Source organism: Sinocyclocheilus grahami, unplaced genomic scaffold (assembly GCF_001515645.1).
Source record: "Sinocyclocheilus grahami isolate Dianchi unplaced genomic scaffold, SAMN03320097.WGS_v1.1 scaffold102.1, whole genome shotgun sequence".
In the NCBI taxonomy this organism is placed as follows: domain Eukaryota; kingdom Metazoa; phylum Chordata; class Actinopteri; order Cypriniformes; family Cyprinidae; genus Sinocyclocheilus; species Sinocyclocheilus grahami.
The window spans coordinates 483863-506108 of NW_015505281.1; the positions used below are offsets into that span (position 1 = coordinate 483863).

General features: G+C 38.0%; 5 protein-coding genes and 1 long non-coding RNA gene across 7 annotated transcripts in view; 1 reads left to right on the top strand and 5 right to left on the bottom strand.

Annotated features, from left to right (window-relative positions):
- Positions 1–2075, top strand: part of LOC107588308 (uncharacterized) — a 5686-nt gene extending 3611 nt beyond the window's left edge. Inside the window, exons 2-3 of one of the 2 annotated variants that reach the window (XR_001609564.1) lie at positions 841–1004; positions 2010–2075. This is a non-coding gene — a long non-coding RNA (uncharacterized lncRNA). The remainder of the gene's footprint in view (positions 1–840; positions 1005–2009) is intronic. The other variant, XR_001609563.1, reaches the window with a different exon arrangement.
- Positions 2076–7574: 5499 nt separating this feature from the next.
- Positions 7575–10980, bottom strand: LOC107588306 (protocadherin alpha-3-like). Its single transcript, XM_016276347.1, has 2 exons — positions 8602–10980; positions 7575–7874 (listed from the first exon to the last, which is right to left on the bottom strand). The coding sequence occupies exons 1-2, from the start codon at positions 10978–10980 to the stop codon at positions 7869–7871; spliced, it is 2385 nt and encodes a 794-aa protein (XP_016131833.1). The 3' UTR covers positions 7575–7868.
- A 577-nt stretch (positions 10981–11557) lies between these two features.
- Positions 11558–12280, bottom strand: LOC107588380 (protocadherin gamma-C3-like; the record flags this gene model as incomplete). The annotated part of the gene is made up of 1 exon (XM_016276454.1): positions 11558–12280. A coding segment is annotated over one exon (723 nt), but the record flags the coding sequence as incomplete, so codon positions are not given.
- Position 12281: 1 nt separating this feature from the next.
- Positions 12282–14629, bottom strand: LOC107588381 (protocadherin alpha-4-like). The gene has a single exon (XM_016276456.1). It carries the CDS (start codon positions 14613–14615, stop codon positions 12282–12284), a length of 2334 nt encoding a protein of 777 aa, XP_016131942.1. The 5' UTR covers positions 14616–14629.
- A 2176-nt stretch (positions 14630–16805) lies between these two features.
- On the bottom strand, positions 16806–18863 carry LOC107588382 (protocadherin-10-like). Its single transcript, XM_016276457.1, has 2 exons — positions 17088–18863; positions 16806–16885 (listed from the first exon to the last, which is right to left on the bottom strand). The coding sequence occupies exons 1-2, from the start codon at positions 18772–18774 to the stop codon at positions 16806–16808; spliced, it is 1767 nt and encodes a 588-aa protein (XP_016131943.1). The 5' UTR covers positions 18775–18863.
- Positions 18864–18949: 86 nt separating this feature from the next.
- On the bottom strand, positions 18950–20755 carry LOC107588383 (protocadherin gamma-C4-like). Its single transcript, XM_016276458.1, has 2 exons — positions 19925–20755; positions 18950–18987 (listed from the first exon to the last, which is right to left on the bottom strand). Exons 1-2 carry the CDS (start codon positions 20664–20666, stop codon positions 18950–18952), a joined length of 780 nt encoding a protein of 259 aa, XP_016131944.1. The 5' UTR covers positions 20667–20755.
- Positions 20756–22246: the final 1491 nt, after the last annotated feature.

Genomic DNA, 22246 nt, shown 5'->3' on the forward strand with positions numbered 1-22246 from the left:
TCTTGGTCGTATTCCCTTAAAGGAATATATTCCTGATTCCAAGCCTTGAGCTCTACCCCAGGCCCAGGAGTTCTGGTCCTAACAGGTAAGTTTTGGGGGTATGTAGCCTAGGCCTTTGGCTGTAGGGAATAATGTCACTGACAGCCGTCTAACGTCCCTGGGGCAACTCCCATGGCAAAATGGTAGAATTGGTACTTAGTGCTCGCCATGGTTTCTGGCTTGCACTCCCCTCAGCACGGTGGCGTGGGTATACCGTTCCCCATAGCGACCCCTAGAGGACGCAGTTCGAAGTTCCCATGAAAGGGAACATCTCAGGTTACGTATGTAAACATGGTTCCCTGAGTAGGGAACGAGACACTGCGTCCTCTAGGTTTCTTGCCATGCTTCAGACGAAGAAGTGGATGATGTTTTCTCCCGGTGCCTATTTATACTATAGTCGCACCGGTAGTGACGTCATGGCTGTCGCCGGCGTGTTGTTGGTGCTTTTTCAATGTATGCTTCAGACACGGGTCACGAAGAGGCGTTCCCCCATAGCGAGAGAGAGAGAGAGAATCTTTAAAAAAAATAATAAGCAATAGGTCACAGAACTTGTGTGTATATCAGCAACAAATTCACAACACTGCCATTCGAACTGTATAATGAATTAGAGCCATTTATACTGCAGATGTGACTTGCCTCATTTAAAAATATTTTATTTATAAATTTATATGTAATTATATTAAAAATGTAATCTATAGCATTCGATGCAAACTGTGAAAAGAAAACCACAGACAACTATTCAATTTACAAAAATATTCTTTGCACATTCAAAGTCACAATATTCTTTTATATTTTGCTCAGTAAAGGTGAGCTCTGACTGCGCTGCCCTGACATTTCACAGACGCTCCCCGCGGGACACACACGGCTGTTTATGCCCATTTCAAAGAGGAGGAAGAAAAAAAATCTGTGATAATCTCGACAATTATGCACGCAAGCTGATCCAAACACCTGGCCTTTCTTTTGAGGTCTGTCTAGCATGTACACACACACATTATCTCACTGTCATTTTCTGACTCTCATTGTGCTGTGATGCATTTGTACAACATTGACATCTCCCTGTCTTACCTGTTGGAACTGCATCCATCTGCTGTCTGCTGCTAATTGTTTTCCCCCTCTCTTGGGGTTTTAGATGAAGTTATCTCTCCTACTTTCTGCTCAAACGGACACTTTTCAGACTCAACAAAAATATGCTGTTTTGCTCCTTCTGCAGCCAAATTTCATGCAAATCAGTGTCTTAAATGTTATGCAATGGCTGAATATTTCTATATTAGGAGCTTTTTATCAACAAATCAAACCCTTCATTCTGCAATTCTCATCGACCACCCTAAACCATTTATTCACTTACTCTGAAATTTGTCTGTACAACGTTAAAGTTTACACCTTAACTTCAACTTCCTCAGATTTTCTTAGCTGTTCTAGATGTAAACAGGACATACACACATTACTTACATGCAGTGGCATCCACAAGTCTGAGACCACTTTTTTGTGCTTTAAAACACAAAAGCAAATAAACTTTCAGGATTATCCATTTTACTAAAATTGGATGGATGGATGGATCTCATTATCTCTCTGTATCAGAGTCTCACCACAGTTACTGTTAGATATTAATTTCCAGCTCTACTCACTCATTATAAATGCCTCTGAAATATTAACGCTGGGTCATTACAGTGCAGTTATTGCCCCTTTAATAAGACATTCATTAGACTGCAATAATAGCTGTTATGCAGAACAGAGCTTTGCAGGTCCAGCTTTTAGACTGTCACACAGTTGTTAGAGGTGAGTGAGTAGAAACGTTTATGAGAGTGACTTCTCTATAATTCATGTGTTGAATTGTCCTCACGTGTCTTTATAAAATGAGGGTCATTATGGGAGTTTGTGAGTCAGTTTTGTCTGTCTAAAAAATGTGTGCGAGTCAGTTTTTTTTACTTCTGTTTGACTGGGGCTTCCCTCTTCATTGTCACACTGCTCAGGGCCATGAGTGATGACCTCACTGCACTCATCATTCACAATAAAAGATGACATCAACAGAAGACCACCATGCTCTATTCAATAAACTATTTATTTTTACTACTATGTGTATCTAATTGGATATTTCCATAGACGTTTGTTATAGAAACAAACTCGTGTAAAAAAATAAAATAAAATCTTTAAATAACTGACACAATTAGATATATTTTCTCAACATTTAAATCAAATTCTAAATTTTTTATTGTACAATTTACTGTAAACCTCTTTGGATATTTTTATTGATTAAAGCTTTGCAATGGTATAAGCTACATGAAAATATCAAGCCATATATGTTTGTTATAGAAATAAATTAATGTAACATTTGACTTTTTCTTAATGTTAAATGTTTTATTAAAAATAAAAATAAATTAATATAATTAATTTAAAATGTATGAGGTATTCTATAAATATTTTATATAAATATAGAATTCTGTAAAAAAAATATCTAATTAAATTCTACATTTGTAAACAACTTTGGATATTTGTATAGATTAAAACTTTGCTATATTATAAGCTACACATAAAAATATAAATATCACGTTTAATAAAGTACTATTTTATTTCTAGGAGACCTGAATATTAATTAGATATAGGCTGAAAGACCAAGAAGAAGAAAATACTCTGGGTGTGTCAGCATGAACTGGACGTTGTCAAACAGAGGATGGGTAAAGTCAGACCTCTATGGGTACAAAGAAGAACTGCAGGTCTGCATAACTCATATCAGAATGCATGTCATCATTAGGCAAAGCAGCAATGGGATGGAATAAAACAATCCCTTTTTGCAAATTTCATCTCTAAAAATTGTTATGCTCTTATCCTCAATACTTATGTCTGCCAGACATTTCCATGTTTCTCCTGCAGTGTGATCTATTTTTAAAACAACCTATTCTCCCATCATCTTTTCCTTCTCAGCTACCCTTAAATAATGGCTTTACTGTAGAATAAACTGACACATCCTGACCAATCATGAAACTATTCAAATTTAAAGTGAAAATTTAAAGGCAAGTGAGAAGTGAGTGAGAAGGCAAAATATATGTATCTTCTTTCTATCGTTCTACATTGGTAAACATCAAAGTATGCACTAATAAAATGTGTAGAAACAATTTACATTCAGAAATTGTTAGCAAATTTGACAGTAACAAAGAAACAACAAGAAACTAAACATTACATTAAGTAAAAACTGAAATTGTATCTTATTGTAAAACATACTCAAATAATCTGTTTTATTTACAACTTCAAAAAAGAATTTAGTTTAAAGAACTGTAATTAAATTGAATCATTGTCAGAACAACTTTTTACATTATTTATCTAATAATTAAAACAGGCGTTACTAATCATAGCCTAGATTTTCAAAAAAGCATTCAAACTTCTAGCTCATCTTCAAAAGGACATTTTAGGGACAGCAGAATAAATAAAACATTCAGAATTCTCGGTTCTATTCTCTGCAGGCATAGCTAAACACACCCAAAACGCTCTCTGCTTCTGTAAACCAACGTGATCCCTGGATCTGTGATCCCAAAGCACGTGTAATTTCTCCTCCATTACATTTCTCCGTCAGAGAACAGTCCATGATTTTACTAAACACAAAACAAGTCATCCTCCGGGACCCTGATAAACCCTGCTGCCTCAGCACTGGCTGCCCTTCAGAAGCCTGATTCTAAAAAAAGACGCCTGTGGAGGTGAAACAAAGCTATCAGGCAATGCAGACAAGCCTCAGTAGTCCTCTGCACAGACAGAGCTGCAAAGCCACTACTGAGAACCCCATAAATGCTGTGTATGTGTGTGAAAGCCAGAATAAATCAAGCAGCCAGGTTTTCTCTTTTCTTTTTTGCTGCTTACCCTACAAGGACAGTTCTAGAGTCAGTGGACATTCAGGGCTTAGGACAGATAAATAACGGTATATATACATTTCAGAATGAATGCTGAAACATTATAATAGCATAGTGTAAGTGTTTTCAAGCGAAAAGGCACCAGAACCAGCACTTTTAATCTTGTATTAATCTCTGTATTCATGAATTTAAAAAAAACTAAAATAATAACAATAATAAATAAATTACTAGTAAATTTAAAAAATAATTACAAAAACGGAAAAAACCCACATTGATTTAAACATAAGATTTTTAAGTAAAAATACTAAAATAGAACTTTATTGCAAGATGGACTCAAACTTTTTATTTACAGTTTTGATAAACAATTATTTTCACTCTTTAATAGTTTTGTACATTAACAGCACAGTACACATAACAGTTGGGTTGCTGCAAGATTATTGTTTTATTTAGAAAGTTGTTAAATGAGTGCATCAGGGGGAAAGAAATAGCTGCTTAGTTTGCCTACCTATTGTTACGTCCTCCCCCTTTTGGTCTAGGGGTAAATGGGAACGACAAACAATAAATAGTGGAGAGACTTTGAGGATCTCCAGCTCTCCAGGCCCAGGAATCACAACCAACCACAGATTTGAGTTTGAAAACGGCTTGGGTGCCTTTTAATTTTAACTCAATCAAGGGATTCAAAAAAAGGATAACATTAATACAAAAGTAACAGTAAATACAAACAAAGAAACATTACCTCGGGAGGAGTCTGTAGGCCCGAACAAAAAAAAAACAAAACAAAAAAAACAATACCTCTACCTAAAAGGGGAAAATATTAAATGACCTATACATTAAAGAAAATAAACAAAACAACATATAACTTCCCTCACTCTAACTAACCATTAAACAGGATAAAATTTATTGGTATCCTCCACCAGACCTTACCCACCAGCTTAACTGATTATTAAGCAAATCATCAACTCAGGAACCATTGTGACAACTCAACAAAGAACACAACAAGTGCGATAAGCGCTCATGGGCTAGGAGAGCGAAACAACCTCAAATGCCGCGATGTCTCTCTCCTTCCTCCACGCTCTCTCTGCTATTTTGAACTAGAAGCCAGCAATCACGCACCAATCAGGTTGTGGACAGCGCATTCAGGTGTATGAGCGCAGCTGATCATCACTAGCCTATCAAGCACAGACACACAGGTAGAGAGAGAAAGGGAGAGAAAGAGAGCAAAAATACAAACACCAACAACACTCTTTGTATCAATAATAGAGACAAAAATTAATAAGTCATTAGACATAACACTTTGCAAAGCGAAGCCAACACCATCATTCTGGGCTTACACTAAAAACAATCAGGGTTTACATCCTGAAAGCACATGTTTCATCATCTTTTCCTGCTCCTCGTCTCTCCTTCTCTTTCTTCCTCTCTGTCTCTCAATGAGCCTATGATAAATTCTGTCATGTTTAATCAGTGGCTAAACTCCCAGCGGCTGCTGTTTCTCCACTCACACTCCTGAGAGTGAATTAATTCAGCAAATCAGGTTTTTTATTGTCTTCCCGACACCCTCATTTGTTTGCCTGATGCCACCTGCTTCCCCTTTTATTCCCTCTTTTTCAACATGCTCTAAATATACCGTCTCTCTTCCGTTCATTTACCATACCAGCTCACCACACCCTTTCTGCTCATACTGACTCCGCATGCTCTTTCCCGTTTTCTCTCCCCTCTTGCTTTCTCTCTGTCTCTCTCTCACTCTGTGTGTGGGTGTGGCAAAATGCAGCATTGGCTGGTTTTAAAGAAACAGAGCCGGGTTGCTATGACAACCTGAAGATGAAGGGATAAGAAAAGACACAAAGTGCCAAGATCGCAATGTAAACATTATGGCGCATGTTTGGACAGGAAGTGAGGGAGACAGAGGAGTAAAAGGAACAAAAAAGACACATGCTATTTGATTAACTACTGGTCAATGATTATGCCAATAAATCATATGCTTTAGCTCATAACTGTAGGACATAACTACGAATGGGAAATGGAGCAAAAAATATTCAATATTTTATGGTTTATTTTGCTCTAAACGCACTTCAAGGAGTCAGGGGGACCATAACCCTAACCAAACAGCTATTATTGCCCATTTTATTCTAAATGTTTAAGGCTAAAAACAATAAATATTCTGTGCTAAGATAATAATGCAATAAAGATTATTTTTAAAATGATGCTGCAAACGAATTGTTAAATCAGAGTTACAAATTCATTGATTTGAACTGATTGATGGACAAAGAATTTAAATGTACCATTTGCCAAAACTAACATTTGATTTACAGATGCAATTCTACATTCTTTACTTTAACGTTCTCATTCTTGCAAGTCATGATACAAGGACGAATTGGAAGGAAAATGTTCTAATGACATGGTCTTGAATTTTTTTTATTATTATTATTTCACTGCAAAATAATATATTGTGAATAATAAATCTATCTTGCAGCACAACTGATGTTGAATTGAGTTTCTCTTCATACGAGTGGACCTCTTTGCATTAAGGCACATTACTAAAATGTAAAGCAATTAGCTGAACTGTATCTTAGTAATGTGCTTATGAAATCAATTTAATGCTCTGTACAAGCCAGAGTCAGTGCAGGACTGTAATGAAACCTTTGCTGCTGACACTCTTATTCATACTGCTGGTCAACAAATATCAAATGAACAACCTCTGCTCATATAAGCAAACTATCACAAACACACACATATACCACTCACTCTATAAAGAGCATGACTGTGTCTGCGGTTGTTGTCACAGTGACTCTTGTCCTCAGCAGAACTGGAGCACAGGGTGGGGCTTCGGTGTGATTGACAGTGATGATGTCAGAACTATGAGCTCAGACTGCAAACCATGGGCTCCTGCAGCGCAGAACGGAAAATTACCGGCCCCTCCCCCACTACATGTCCCATCTCTCTCCCTCTCTTTGGATTTTTCCCTCTACCTTTTATCCCATCTCTCCTTCCTCAACACCCCCACTCTCCTCCCTTTCTCTATCCCTCTTTTTCTCTCTCCCATCCCCCTCTCGTTCTCCCACACAGGCAACATGCATCCGCTTTGAAGGAAAATCTCAGCCGGTGCAGAGACAATAATAGAGCTGAATTCTGTTTTGTGTGGTTCTGCTTAACGCAACAAAACACAGCAAAGCACAAACCTGCAGGTGTACTGTAAAACAGCAGAATAGATAACATTAAGATATCTACTGTATATATTACAGTAATATATACAGTAAAATTTATATATATATATATATATATATATATATATATACACACACACACACACACACACACACATATACACATACATACTTCTTTTTACATACATATTCACATACATACCACATGCATTTCACTGATGCAATCCACTACAAAGTGTACAGCAGAGACAAACACAACCGGATTGATCTAAAAGCATAGGGATGATAGAGAGAAAGCATCCAACTGGCCAATAACAATATCAAATCATGCAAAAAAATAAAATACAGGTTTAATTTGCGAATGAGACAGCACTATATATAGGGATATAAGACAGCCCTTCTCCAAATTATAAGCTGTAGAAATTATCTGTATTGCTCCCACCCTGCTGAGAGGCCTCAGCTGCAAGGAGAGACAGTGTGTGGATAGACTGCAGTTAAAATTCTAATCTACTGAACACGGTTTACGAAGTGAATTTAAATGAAAATTCAATTGGGAAATAGATTCTAAAATGATTGAAAGGCACACAAAGAGGTTGAAAAGAAGCACCACCAGTAACGGGTACTACCTGCAGAAAGTAAAAAAAAGCTAAAAAATTGGGAAAAGGCATGTGTTCAGTAAGATAGAAATTTAAGCCCAGTAGTAGCATCCTTTTTTGCCGTTTATGTGCCAGAGATCATCCAAGGGGAGCACAGAAGCCGGGCATGGACTCCTTAACAAACATGACCCAGGCAGCGACAAATCCGCTCCACGTGACAGCCGTCTGACTCATGTTCAGACCTAGAAACAAATGTAGTAATCTCTGCATAATACAAGTGTCCAGAACTGGGGAAAAAAGCAATAAAGAAAAAAATAACAATAAAATAACAGCTGCAAATATGAGGAAAAACCCTTGAAACTGATCTGTATCCACCTTTTTCTTGTCGTAAAAATGGGCGCGGCCATTTGGAAAATATATGGGTATGGCTTCCGGTTTCATCTGCGTCCACTCCGTCCAGCTATTTTTAGCTGAGCAAAACAGTTCGTTTTGCTGCTTGATATTGAAAGTTGGTGTGTCTTATCATATTATTTTAATGTATTATCTTAATTATGAACACACTGGTTTGTAGTGCAAACAGTTTTACCGTTTACTGCACGTTGTTATTCTCCTCGTTATTTACCTATAGCGGTTAATGAACCGGAAGTCTCACCCATAGGCTTACTTCCGCGTTGAAGAAAAAGGTGGATAGTTTGGCCAAACATAAAATTTGGTATTCCATATAGGCATCATAAAAAAATGACTGCTCAATTCAGCACACTGCTGCTGGACAGATTCAAACTATGCTTATCAGTGTGTTTCAGCACCATGGAGAGCTCTCAGTCTCAGGCGAACCTAAAAAGGTCCATGAATCAGCAGAGGTGTCAGGAACTCAATACAAGACTTAAACTATGTAAAAGCACACATAGGAACTTAGGGCCAAATATTATATTTTAACTGGACAAATAGAGGCCCCCTAGAAAGGCTTACCTTTTCTTTATTAGGAAGTGTTTGTGTTCTGGTAAATGTGTCTCCTCCATTAATACTGATTAGTTCTGCATCTGCAGGAGGATATGGTGCAGGGAAAACCACTACGTCACTCTTCAGTGTGTCGGAGCTAAAACACACATCATACTGCTGAGTAGATTTGGAGTAAGACCAGCTCCCGTCAGGGTGAGTAGTGATCATCGGGGCGCTGTACCTGCCCAAACTCCTGTCTGTCCTGTGGCATTTCACAGCCATCAAACTGATGAGACTCAGTAAAAAGATGACGGACACGCACACAATGGCGATCAGCAAATACAGATTTAAATCCGAGAAACTCTCCTCTTTTATCGGCGCGTGTCTGAATGTGGTCTTGTCGTCACCTGCGCTTTCAACAACCACAACATCAATAGACACAGTCGCTGACAGTGAGGGCTCTCCGTTATCACAAACCAAAATGACCAGCGGGTGAGTTTTCAGGTCATTGTCACTCATTCTCCTCTTAGTCCTGATCTCCCCGCTGCTGGTTCCGATTCGGAACAGACTGTTTCCTTTGGGTTCAGAGATGTGGTAAGACAGCAGCGCATTGTAACCAGAATCTGCATCTACAGCCCTGATCTTGGCCACAAAGTAGCCCGCATCAGCAGAATAGGGGATGTTCTCTGTGTTAACAGAACCGAGCTCGGAATAGGGAGCGAGAATCCTGGGACTGTTGTCATTCTCATCCAGGATAAAAACATTGACAGTCACGTTACTGCTGAGCGGAGGAACACCAGAGTCTGTGGCCTGAACTTTATACTCAAACGTTTTTGTCTCCTCATAGTCAAATGACTGTAAACTGTGTATATCCCCACTATCAGGGTTTATACTAACAGCAGAATATGAATTTCCAGATTTATGAAGTGGTTCCAATAATCCATAAGTAATTTTGGAATTTTCATCTAAATCTGGATCAACAGCTGAAATAGTGTAAATGATTTGGCCTTTATGGCCATTTTCTTTTACAAAAATATTTATGACAGGATTTGGGAAACGTGGCGGATTGTCATTAACATCAGATACATATACTGTAAAAACACGAGTGGCAGAAAGAGGCGGAGTCCCTTCATCTGACGCCATGATTGTGACATTATATCGATCAACACGCTCTCTATTCAACGGCCCATCCACTACAAGAGAATAATAGTTTTTATACGACGACTGTAATTTAAAAGGAACATCACCTACCACGTTCCCATGCGTATTCCCATGCTTTCCCGAGTCTTTGTCCGATATCGTTATCAAAGCAACCGTTGTTTCTTTTTTAGCATCCTCCCTTACTATGTTCACTTGTGACATTAATGATATTTCTGGCTCATTGTCGTTTATATCTAAAACCTCTACTAATATTTTACAGTGCGCGGATCGCGGACTCGACCCTTTGTCTTTAGCCTGAGCATGAATCTCGTATGCATTGTGTTGCTCAAAATCCACACTGCCCTGCACTGAAATCACGCCGGTGGAAGAGTCCATTTTAAAAAGGCTATTTGCTTTGTCATCGCTGTCTTGGGGCACTAAAGAATAAATAATTTCACTATTCACACCCTCATCTAAATCACTGGCATTTAGATGTATGACTAATGTTCCCACTGGTGCATTTTCAACAAGTCGCACTTTGTAAAGAGCTTTACCAAACACGGGTGCGTTATCATTCACATCTTGCACATTTATGACTATCTGCATTGTACCTGATTTGGGAGGTTTTCCTCCGTCTACAGCAGTCAGTGTGAGCTGGATCACAAGCTGTTTTTCTCGATCTAAAGCTTTCTGCAGTACTAACTCAGACGACACACTCTGCTCTCCTCCGCTTTGTACATCCAGAGAAAAGTGCTCGTTTGGACTCAGCTTGTAGTTTTTAACCGAGTTCGCGCCAACATCAGGGTCCGAGGCTCTAGGCAACTGAAATCGGTCTCCAACAAAGGACAATTCTGAAATATTAAATTGCTTAGAATTCATACGAAACGACGGAGCATTGTCATTAATGTCTAAAATGTTTATCTCAATGCGAAACAGGTTTAACGGATTATCAACAATGGCTTCTAAATTCACTGAACATTGCGGTGAGGCTGGACAAAATTCCTCCCTGTCGATCCTTTCGCTGACAAACAGAACACCGGTTTTCAAATTAACCTCAAAATAAGTCCTTCCCAAAACTGCGGGGATATGAAATCCGCGTGATTCCAGTTCTTGAACATTCAAATTAAGATCCTTTGCGATATTTCCAACAAACGTCCCCGTGTTCACCTCCTCTGAAATGGAATATGCGATCTGGGCTGAAGCTATTGACAGCAAGCGCAGCAAAACCAGACAAAAAACGGTCCCACCAAGAAGAATTATCCGAGCCATTGCGCATCTATTTAATAAATATTAATAAAACATGTTCCATTCTTAAGCCCATTCCCGCCACTTTGAGAAAAATAATATAATTCTTTAAGTCATAATAATGAGATACTTTCTCATAATTATGACTAAGTTTCTCATTATATTGAGAAACTTTCTCATAATAACGACTTACTATGTCATAGTAATGAGAAACCTTCTCATAATTATGAGTTAATATATTGTAATATTCAGGCTTCCCCTACCTTTGGCTTAAATTATTTACTTAAAGTACCCCCTGTGATTTTAAGTAAATATTTAAATAATTTAATGGCACTTTTTTTATTTTTTGCATGTATGTTTCAAAAACATTAAATTTTTTAACCGTTTGAAAGTTTTCATCAGAATTAGTTTACATATGTATTGTTATTACAGATATAAAATGGCAGGACAATTTCATCACGATTATACTGTTTCCAAAATGATCAGAGCTATCAATAGTATTACTGTATTGTTAAAATGTCCTGGAAATGTTCAAGTACTCATACACACACACACACACACACACACAAATTAATTTGAAAACCAACAGATTTTCAACAAATCAAAAATATTGGTTGGGTAACATACAGCATAACATATCTACTAATATGTAATATGTTATCCGAGCATTATCACCTACATCAGGATCAAAAGCAGATACAGTATGAATAACAGCTCCAATCTGACTGTTCTCTTTCACATAAACATTAATGACGGGCTCTGGAAAGCGCGGCGCGTTGTCATTCACATCAGAAACGTGTACAGTAATGACACTGGTGCTAGAGAGAGGCGGAGTCCCTTCATCAGTAGCTGTGATAGTCACGTTATACTCAGACGCGCGCTCTCTGTCTAAAGGCCCGTTAACAACTAAAGTATAATAATTCTTGTACGACTTCTGGACTTTAAAAGGAGCAGAGCCCTGAATGTTTAATGTTACCAGTCCGTTTTTACCAGCATCACTATCAGTTACAGTTATCATTCCAACCATTGTGTCAATCGGAGCATCTTCTTTAACAGTTCTCACTAAAGACGTCACAGATATCTCTGGTATGTTGTCATTGACATCCTCGACCTCGACCAGCACTTTACAGTGTGCAGCCCTCGGGTTATAACCTCTATCTTTTGCTTGTATTCGGATTTCAATTGCATTACTCTGCTCATAATCAACGTATTTTTGCACAGTAATTTCACCTGTTTCAGGGTTTATCGAAAACGCATTTACATTTTTATCGTTGTCGTGGTTGACAACTGCATAAATTATATCACCGTTTACGCCCTCGTCTAAATCAACAGCTTGAACAGTTATAACGTGAGTACCGCGGAAATGGCGCAGGGAACACCACCACGTCACTCTTCAGTGTGTCCGAGTTAAAACACACGTCATACTGCTGAGCAGATTTGGAGTAAGACCAGCTCCCGTCAGGGTGAGTGGTGATCATCGGGGCGCTGTACCTGCCCAAACTGCTGTCTGTCCTGTGGCATTTTACAGCTATCAAACTGATGAGACTCAGGAAAAAGATGACGGACACGCACACAATGGCGATCAGCAAATACAGATTTAAATCCGAGAAACTCTCCTCCTTTATCGGCGCGTGTCTGAATGGAGTCTTGCCGTCACCTGCGCTTTCAACAACCACAACATCAATAGACACAGTCGCTGACAGTGAGGGCTCTCCGTTATCACAAACCAAAATGACCAGCGGGTGAGTTTTCAGGTCATTGTCACTCATTCTCCTCTTAGTCCTGATCTCCCCGCTGCTGGTTCCGATTCGGAACAGATTGTTTCCTTTGGGTTCAGAGATGTGGTAAGACAGCAGCGCATTGTAACCAGAATCTGCATCTACAGCCCTGATCTTGGCCACAAAGTAGCCCGCATCAGCAGAATAGGGGATGTTCTCCGTGTTAACGGAACCGAGCTCGGAATAGGGCGCGAGAATCCCGGGACTGTTGTCATTCTCATCCAGGATAAAAACATTGACAGTCGCGTTACTGCTGAGCGGAGGAACACCAGAGTCTGTGGCCTGAACTTTAAACTCAAACGTTTTTATCTCCTCATAGTTAAACGACTGTAAACTATGTATATCTCCACTGTCAGAGTTTATGTTGATCATGGATGTTACTGGGCCGCTTTTTGAGCTTTCTATTAAACAATATGTTATCCGAGCATTATCACCTACATCAGGATCAAAAGCAGATACAGTATGAATAACAGCTCCAATCTGACTGTTCTCTTTCACATAAACATTAATGACGGGCTCTGGAAAGCGCGGCGCGTTGTCATTCACATCAGAAACGTGTACAGTAATGACACTGGTGCTAGAGAGAGGCGGAGTGCCTTCATCAGTAGCTGTGATAGTCACGTTATACTCAGACGCGCGCTCTCTGTCTAAAGGCCCGTTAACAACTAAAGTATAATAATTCTTGTACGACTTCTGAACTTTAAAAGGAGCAGAGCCCTGAATGTTTAATGTTACCAGTCCGTTTTTACCAGCATCACTATCAGTTACAGTTATCATTCCAACCATTGTGTCAATCGGAGCATCTTCTTTAACAGTTCTCACTAAAGACGTCACAGATATCTCTGGTATGTTGTCATTGACATCCTCGACCTCGACCAGCACTTTACAGTGTGCAGCCCTCGGGTTATAACCTCTATCTTTTGCTTGTATTCGGATTTCAATTGCATTACTCTGCTCATAATCAACGTATTTTTGCACAGTAATTTCACCTGTTTCAGGGTTTATCGAAAACGCATTTACATTTTTATCGTTGTCGTGGTTGACAACTGCATAAATTATATCACCGTTTACGCCCTCGTCTAAATCAACAGCTTGAACAGTTATAACGTGAGTACCAGGCGCCGCATTCTCGTTGATTCGAGCTTTGTACAAAGACTTACTGAAAACAGGAATATTATCGTTAATATCCACAACATTAACAACAATCTGCATTGTACCGGATTTCGGTGGTTTTCCTCCGTCTACAGCGGTCAGTGTGAATTGGATAACAGGCTGTTTCTCTCGATCTAATGCTTTCTGTAGCACCAATTCAGCCGACACACTCCGCTCTCCTCCGCTCTGAACATCCAGAGAAAAATGCTCATTCGGACTCAGTTTGTAGTTCTTTACCGAATTAACTCCAACATCAGCATCAAATGCTCTGTTTAACGGAAACCTCTCCCCCGGAAAAGCTGATTCACTGACATTCAAATGTGTTATTGATGTCCGAAATGCTGGTGCATTGTCATTAATATCAACAACATTTATTTCAAATCGGTAAATATTCAATGGTGAGCTAATCATGGCTTCTAAAGGCAGAGAACATTTAATATTCTGCTCGCAAATCTCTTCTCGGTCAACTCTCTCTCTGACATGGAGAATTCCAGTTTTAGTATTAACATCGAAATACCTCTTGTTCGGTCCCGGAACAATATGAAACCCTCGAACCTCAAGGTCCTGAATATTCAGATTAAAATCCTTCCCCAAATTCCCAACTGTAGTGCCTGTGTTTGCTTCCTCCGACACTGAATACACCAGCTGTCCGCCCGCTATATTCCAAAGCCAACACAGAAAGTACACAGAAATCCAAACCCGAAATCTTGATTGCCCTTTGGATGCCATTGCCTCTAAATCTTCTGAATTTGACAAAATCATAAAATTCCGACAGCATAGTATCTGAGGAAATGTTCAAACGAAACCACGCACTACAGCAGCTTCCAGACACAATGGTGAATTCTGAACAAAGCCTCTCTGCTCCGGAAGCTACAAAATGAGGCGGAGCTTAGTGGAGTCAGGAAAATTCTCGTGTAAAATGAAAGACTAGTGACATCATGCGGACAACTGCAAACTCCACTGTTTCTAGTTGAAATATTTTGATAGGATACATTTTTCGGTTATAGAAGCATACATTTAATATATATTTGATAAAGCCGAGAATGAAGGAAGTGTCCACATTATACCGACTATCTAATCATAATATAAACAATAACAATAATCATACACTTAACAAGCCAATTTAATAACTGAAAAAAAGGGGAGGGGGGGTGGGGGTACAAGAGAGGTTAAGAACACCTGAAACGGACATATATTACTTCTTTTACAGGGGCTGCCAAACTTTTTTTTTTTTTGTCAGCCGAACACCTTTGGCTTAAATTATTTACTTAAAGTAGCCCCTGTGAGTTTAAGTAACTATTTTAATAACGTAATGGTACTTTTTTTTGTCTATTTCAAAAACATTTATTTTTAACCGCTTTTAAGTTTTTATCAGAATTAGTTTACATAGCTATTGTTATTAGAGATATAAAATGGCATGAAAAGTCCATCACGATTATAGTAACCAAAATTATCAGAGTTATCAATAGTATCACTGCATTGTTAAAATGTGCTGAAAATGTTCAAGAAGTACTCATACAGACAGAAATTTAGTTGAAAACCAACAGATTTTCAACAAATAAAAAATATTGGTTTGGTGACTTGCAGCATAGCATGTTATCTGCTAACATGCATCACGTACAAATAAAGTTCTGATAAAAATGTTTTATAAAATGTTAAATCTCACAATTCAGGCTTTAAATCTTTTCTTTTTTTTCAAGAAAAGGATGAGTCAAAATGATACATTATAGGGATTTGATCTGCTTCATAAACAATTCTACATACTCTATTATTATTATTGAAATTTTTAGAGTGCAGACTAGTTTGTATCTTTCAATCTACCAATTAATAGTTACAAATATACATTTGGTCCAAAACAACAGAAGAAAAACAGTAGACAGGCTGAATAAAAGCTTAAATCCACTGTTTGACAGCAGGTGCTTATGGAACAGCAGAAATAGAGCTGAATTCACGGTAAACTCTCTAAACAAAGGACTGCCGCGATCATAACCACTACTTTATTACACATTTCCACCCTATATTTTTAATTTCAAAATTATTTGTTTATTTAAATTTTATTCAAATAATTCTATTTTTATAATGAATAGCTTTTCATCAACTCACGAACCCCCTGAATGTAAAGCAGATAAGAACATTAATGGTACTTTTTTTTGTCTATTTCAAAAACATTTATTTTTAACCGCTTTTAAGTTTTTATCAGAATTAGTTTACATAGCTATTGTTATTAGAGATATAAAATGGCATGAAAAGTCCATCACGATTATAGTAACCAAAATTATCAGAGTTATCAATAGTATCACTGCATTGTTAAAATGTGCTGAAAATGTTCAAGAAGTACTCATACAGACAGAAATTTAGTTGAAAACCAACAGATTTTCAACAAATAAAAAATATTGGTTTGGTGACTTGCAGCATAGCATGTTATCTGCTAACATGCATCACGTACAAATAAAGTTCTGATAAAAATGTTTTATAAAATGTTAAATCTCACAATTCAGGCTTTAAATCTTTTCTTTTTTTTCAAGAAAAGGATGAGTCAAAATGATACATTATAGAGATTTGATCTGCTTCATAAACAATTCTACATACTCTATTATTATTATTGAAATTTTTAGAGTGCAGACTAGTTTGTATCTTTCAATCTACCAATTAATAGTTACAAATATACATTTGGTCCAAAACAACAGAAGAAAAACAGTAGACAGGCTGAATAAACGCTTAAATCCACTGTTTGACAGCAGGTGCTTATGGAACAGCAGAAATAGAGCTGAATTCACGGTAAACTCTCTAAACAAAGGACTGCCGCGATCATAAACACTACTTTATTACACATTTCCACCCTATATTTTTAATTTCAAAATTATTTGTTTATTTAAATTTTATTCAAATAATTCTATTTTTATAATGAATAGCTTTTCATCAACTCACGAACCCCCTGAATGTAAAGCAGATAAGAACATTTGCGTTTTCAGCACCATGGACAGAGTATGTTGGTGCAAAAGAAGATACAACTGCAGTTTAAAAATTTGTGCAACGAGAGTAGATTCATTTAGGGAGAAATAAGGTAAAACTGATTTTTATTTCTCCTCAAACCTGATATAAAATCACCTGAATAAGCAATATAGAGCACGAAAAATTCAAAGTAGAAACAGCAGCTTTAATTAAAGTGCTTTCGTGTAATATAACTCTCTTACCTTTTCTTTATTAGGGGACTGTTGTCATTCTCATCCAGGATAAAAACATTGACAGACACGTTACTGCTGAGCGGAGGAACACCAGAGTCTGTGGCCTGAACTTTAAACTCAAACGTTTTTATCTCCTCATAGTTAAACGACCGTAAACTGCGTATATCTCCACTGTCAGAGTTTATGTTGATCATGGATGTTACTGGGCCGCTTTTCGAGCTTTCTAGTAAATAATATGTTATCCGAGCATTATCACCTACATCAGGATCAAAAGCAGATACAGTATGAATAACAGCTCCAATCTGACTGTTCTCTTTCACATAAACATTAATGACGGGCTCTGGAAAGCGCGGCGCGTTGTCATTCACATCAGAAACGTGTACAGTAATGACACTGGTGCTAGAGAGAGGCGGAGTGCCTTCATCAGTAGCTGTGATAGTCACGTTATACTCAGACGCGCGCTCTCTGTCTAAAGGCCCATTAACAACTAAAGTATAATAATTATTGTATGAGTTCTGAACTTTAAAAGAAGCAGAGCCCTGAATCTTCAAAGTTACCTGTCCATTTTTACCAGCATCACTATCAGTTACAGTTATCATTCCAACCATTGTGTCAATCGGAGCATCTTCTTTTACAGTATTAACTAAAGATGTTACAGAGATTTTTGGAACATTATCGTTAATGTCAACAATTTCCAGTAGCACTTTACAAAGAGCAGGTCTTGGCTTATGCCCTTTGTCTTTTGCCTGCACGCGGAGCTCCACAGCATTTTTTCTTTCGTAATCTACATCACCTTTCACTGTAATCTCGCCAGTTTCCGGATGTATTAAAAATGAATCTACGTGTTTATCGTTATTGTGATTGACTAAAGCATAAACAATCTCACCATTGACACCCTCATCTGGGTCGCTGGCTTGAACTCTAATAATGGAAGTACCAGGTGGTGCGTTTTCATTTACGCGAGCTTTATACAACGATTTACTGAAAACAGGAATATTATCGTTGATGTCTTCTACATTTACAATTATCTGCATTGTTCCTGATCTTGGAGGTTTTCCTCCGTCTACAGCGGTTAGTGTGAGCTCTATCACCGGCTGTTTCTCTCGATCTAAAGCTTTTTGTAGCACCAATTCAGCAGACACACTCGGCTCTCCTCCGCTCTGAACATCGAGAGAAAAGTGTTCATTCGGACTCAGTTTGTAGCTCTTTACCGAATTACTGCCCACATCTGCGTCAAACGGGCTCGGCAGAGCGAACTGCTCCCCTGGAAAAGCTAATTCTGAAATATTTAGGGTTGTCTTTGCCGTAGGAAATATTGGTGAGTTATCATTAATATCAAGTACATTTACCTCAAATCTGTATATATTTAAAGGCGAGTTAACAATTGCTTCTAGAGGTAAAGAACACTTCACATTCTGTTCACATATCTCATCTCGGTCTATTCTGTCCTTAACTAGCAGAATACCAGTCTTCACATTTAAATCGAAATACCTTCGGTTGGTCTCCGACACAATTTGAAATCCACGTCTTTCAATGTCCTGTAAATTCAAGTTAAAATCCTTAGCTAAATTTCCAACTGCCGTGCCTGGGTTTACCTCCTCCGTTATGGAATACACAATCTGCCCATCTGTAAAAATCCCAAAGCGAAGAAAGACACTAAAAAATATCCACACGTTCAAAATATGTCCCTCTGTTAAAGACATTTTACCAGACCATTGCAGTGTATGTTAAATCACCGAAATTCTTCCGCATGACTGTAAAACGTTTTCTGCTAAATCCACGAGTGGACTCCGAGAACAATGGCGTACGACTAACAAAGCCCTTATCCAGGAAGACAGAACAAGAAAAATAGGAGGAGCCTCGTCTTGTCAGGAATGCTCAAACAACAGGCAGATACTGACATCGCGCGGATAAAACTGAACATCACATCAAGAAAGCAAAACATTATTTTTCAACCAACCAAATAGATACTATTTCAGCTGAATGGCAAATTAACAAAAAAATTTAATATCAGCGAAAAATGTACTCAAACAGCACAAAGAGACACAAAAAGCATGGCTTTCAAAATTACGGGCAGGAAGCAAAGCCAAATTAATATAGACGAAAGGGGGCTTTTAAAAAATTGATACATGTGTAAAGACAAAGTTTGCTCTGCAAACCTCTTACATTAAACTGTTTGCATTCAGCTAAATTTATCACCTCGTACGAAAAAAATGCAGATTGATTGATTGATTGATTGTCTGTATTGCATAATTCAATAACATCTTCTGTTCCAAAATAAAAACGCATTACATGTTATACGACAGGACAAATAACTGTTACCTTTGGATGCAAAGTGTTCAGCAGCACGATGAGCTCTAGTTATACCAACAATAAACAATATAGAACAATGCAATGTCCATCATGTCTATCGTGTTTCATCTGCACTCTAAGCTAAAAACTACAATATGTTGTAACAATAAACAAATTATTAAATAGTCAAGACAGCAGAGAGAATGGCAATTATACAGGTACATCTAAAAAAATTTGAATATCATGAAAAAGGTCGATATTTTTTGTCACTCATTTCAGAAAGTGAAACCCATATATTATATAGATTCATTACACATAGAGTGAAATATTTCAAGCCTTTATTTCTTGAAATTTTGATGATTATGGCTTACAGATAATGAAAACCCAAAATTCAGTCTCTCAGAAAATTTGAATATTGTAAAAAAGTTCAATATTGGAAAGTCATGGTGTCACACCCTAATCAGCTTATTACCTCAAAACACCTGCAAAGGTTTCCTGAGTCTTTAAATTGTTTCTCAGTCTGGGTCAGTAGGCTACACAATCATGGGGAAGACTGCTGACTTGACAGATGTCCAGAAGAACTGAAAACAGGAATATTATCGTTGATGTCTTCTACATTTACAATTATCTGCATTGTTCCTGATCTTGGAGGTTTTCCTCCGTCTACAGCGGTTAGTGTGAGCTCTATCACCGGCTGTTTCTCTCGATCTAAAGCTTTTTGTAGCACCAATTCAGCAGACACACTCGGCTCTCCTCCGCTCTGAACATCGAGAGAAAAGTGTTCATTCGGACTCAGTTTGTAGCTCTTTACCGAATTACTGCCCACATCTGCGTCAAACGGGCTCGGCAGAGCGAACTGCTCCCCTGGAAAAGCTAATTCTGAAATATTTAGGGTTGTCTTTGCCGTAGGAAATATTGGTGAGTTATCATTAATATCAAGTACATTTACCTCAAATCTGTATATATTTAAAGGCGAGTTAACAATTGCTTCTAGAGGTAAAGAACACTTCACATTCTGTTCACATATCTCATCTCGGTCTATTCTGTCCTTAACTAGCAGAATACCAGTCTTCACATTTAAATCGAAATACCTTCGGTTGGTCTCCGACACGATTTGAAATCCACGTCTTTCAATGTCCTGTAAATTCAAGTTAAAATCCTTAGCTAAATTTCCAACTGCCGTGCCTGGGTTTACCTCCTCCGTTATGGAATACACAATCTGCCCATCTGTAAAAATCCCAAAGCGAAGAAAGACACTAAAAAATATCCACACGTTCAAAATATGTCCCTCTGTTAAAGACATTTTACCAGACCATTGCAGTGTATGTTAAATCACCGAAATTCTTCCGCATGACTGTAAAACGTTTTCTGCTAAATCCACGAGTGGACTCCGAGAACAATGGCGTACGACTAACAAAGCCCTTATCCAGGAAGACAGAACAAGAAAAATAGGAGGAGCCTCGTCTTGTCAGGAATGCTCAAACAACAGGCAGATACTGACATCGCGCGGATAAAACTGAACATCACATCAAGAAAGCAAAACATTATTTTTCAACCAACCAAATAGATACTATTTCAGCTGAATGGCAAATTAACAAAAAAATTTAATATCAGCGAAAAATGTACTCAAACAGCACAAAGAGACACAAAAAGCATGGCTTTCAAAATTACGGGCAGGAAGCAAAGCCAAATTAATATAGACGAAAGGGGGCTTTTAAAAAATTGATACATGTGTAAAGACAAAGTTTGCTCTGCAAACCTCTTACATTAAACTGTTTGCATTCAGCTAAATTTATCACCTCGTACGAAAAAAATGCAGATTGATTGATTGATTGATTGTCTGTATTGCATAATTCAATAACATCTTCTGTTCCAAAATAAAAACGCATTACATGTTATACGACAGGACAAATAACTGTTACCTTTGGATGCAAAGTGTTCAGCAGCACGATGAGCTCTAGTTATACCAACAATAAACAATATAGAACAATGCAATGTCCATCATGTCTATCGTGTTTCATCTGCACTCTAAGCTAAAAACTACAATATGTTGTAACAATAAACAAATTATTAAATAGTCAAGGAGAATGGCAGAATGGCAATTATACAGGTACATCTAAAAAAATTTGAATATCATGAAAAAGGTCGATATTTTTTGTCACGAAAGTGAAAAAGTGAAACCCATATATTATATAGATTCATTACACATAGAGTGAAATATTTCAAGCCTTTATTTCTTGAAATTTTGATGATTATGGCTTACAGATAATGAAAACCCAAAATTCAGTCTCTCAGAAAATTTGAATATTGTAAAAAAGTTCAATATTGGAAAGTCATGGTGTCACACCCTAATCAGCTTATTACCTCAAAACACCTGCAAAGGTTTCCTGAGTCTTTAAATTGTTTCTCAGTCTGGGTCAGTAGGCTACACAATCATGGGGAAGACTGCTGACTTGACAGATGTCCAGAAGACAGTCATTGACACCCTCCACAAAGAGGGTAAGCCATAAAAATTAATTGCTAAAGAAGCTGGTTGTTCACAGAGTGCTGTATCCAAGCATATTCATAGAAAGTTGAGTGGAAGGAAAAAGTGTGGTAGGAAAAGGTGCACCAGCAAAAGGGATAACCGCAGCCTTGAGAGGATTGTCAGGCAAAATCCATTCAAGAATTTGGGGCAGCTTCACAAGGAGTGGACTGAGGCTGGCGTCAGCGCATCAAGAGCCACTACGCATTCCTCATGTGTCAAGCCACTCCTGAACCAGAGACAATGTCAGAAGCGTCTTACCTGGGCTGTGGAGAAAAAAAACTGGACTGTTGCTAAGTGGTCCAAAGTCGTCTTTTCAAATGAAAGTAAATTTTGCATTTCATTTGGAAATCAAGGTC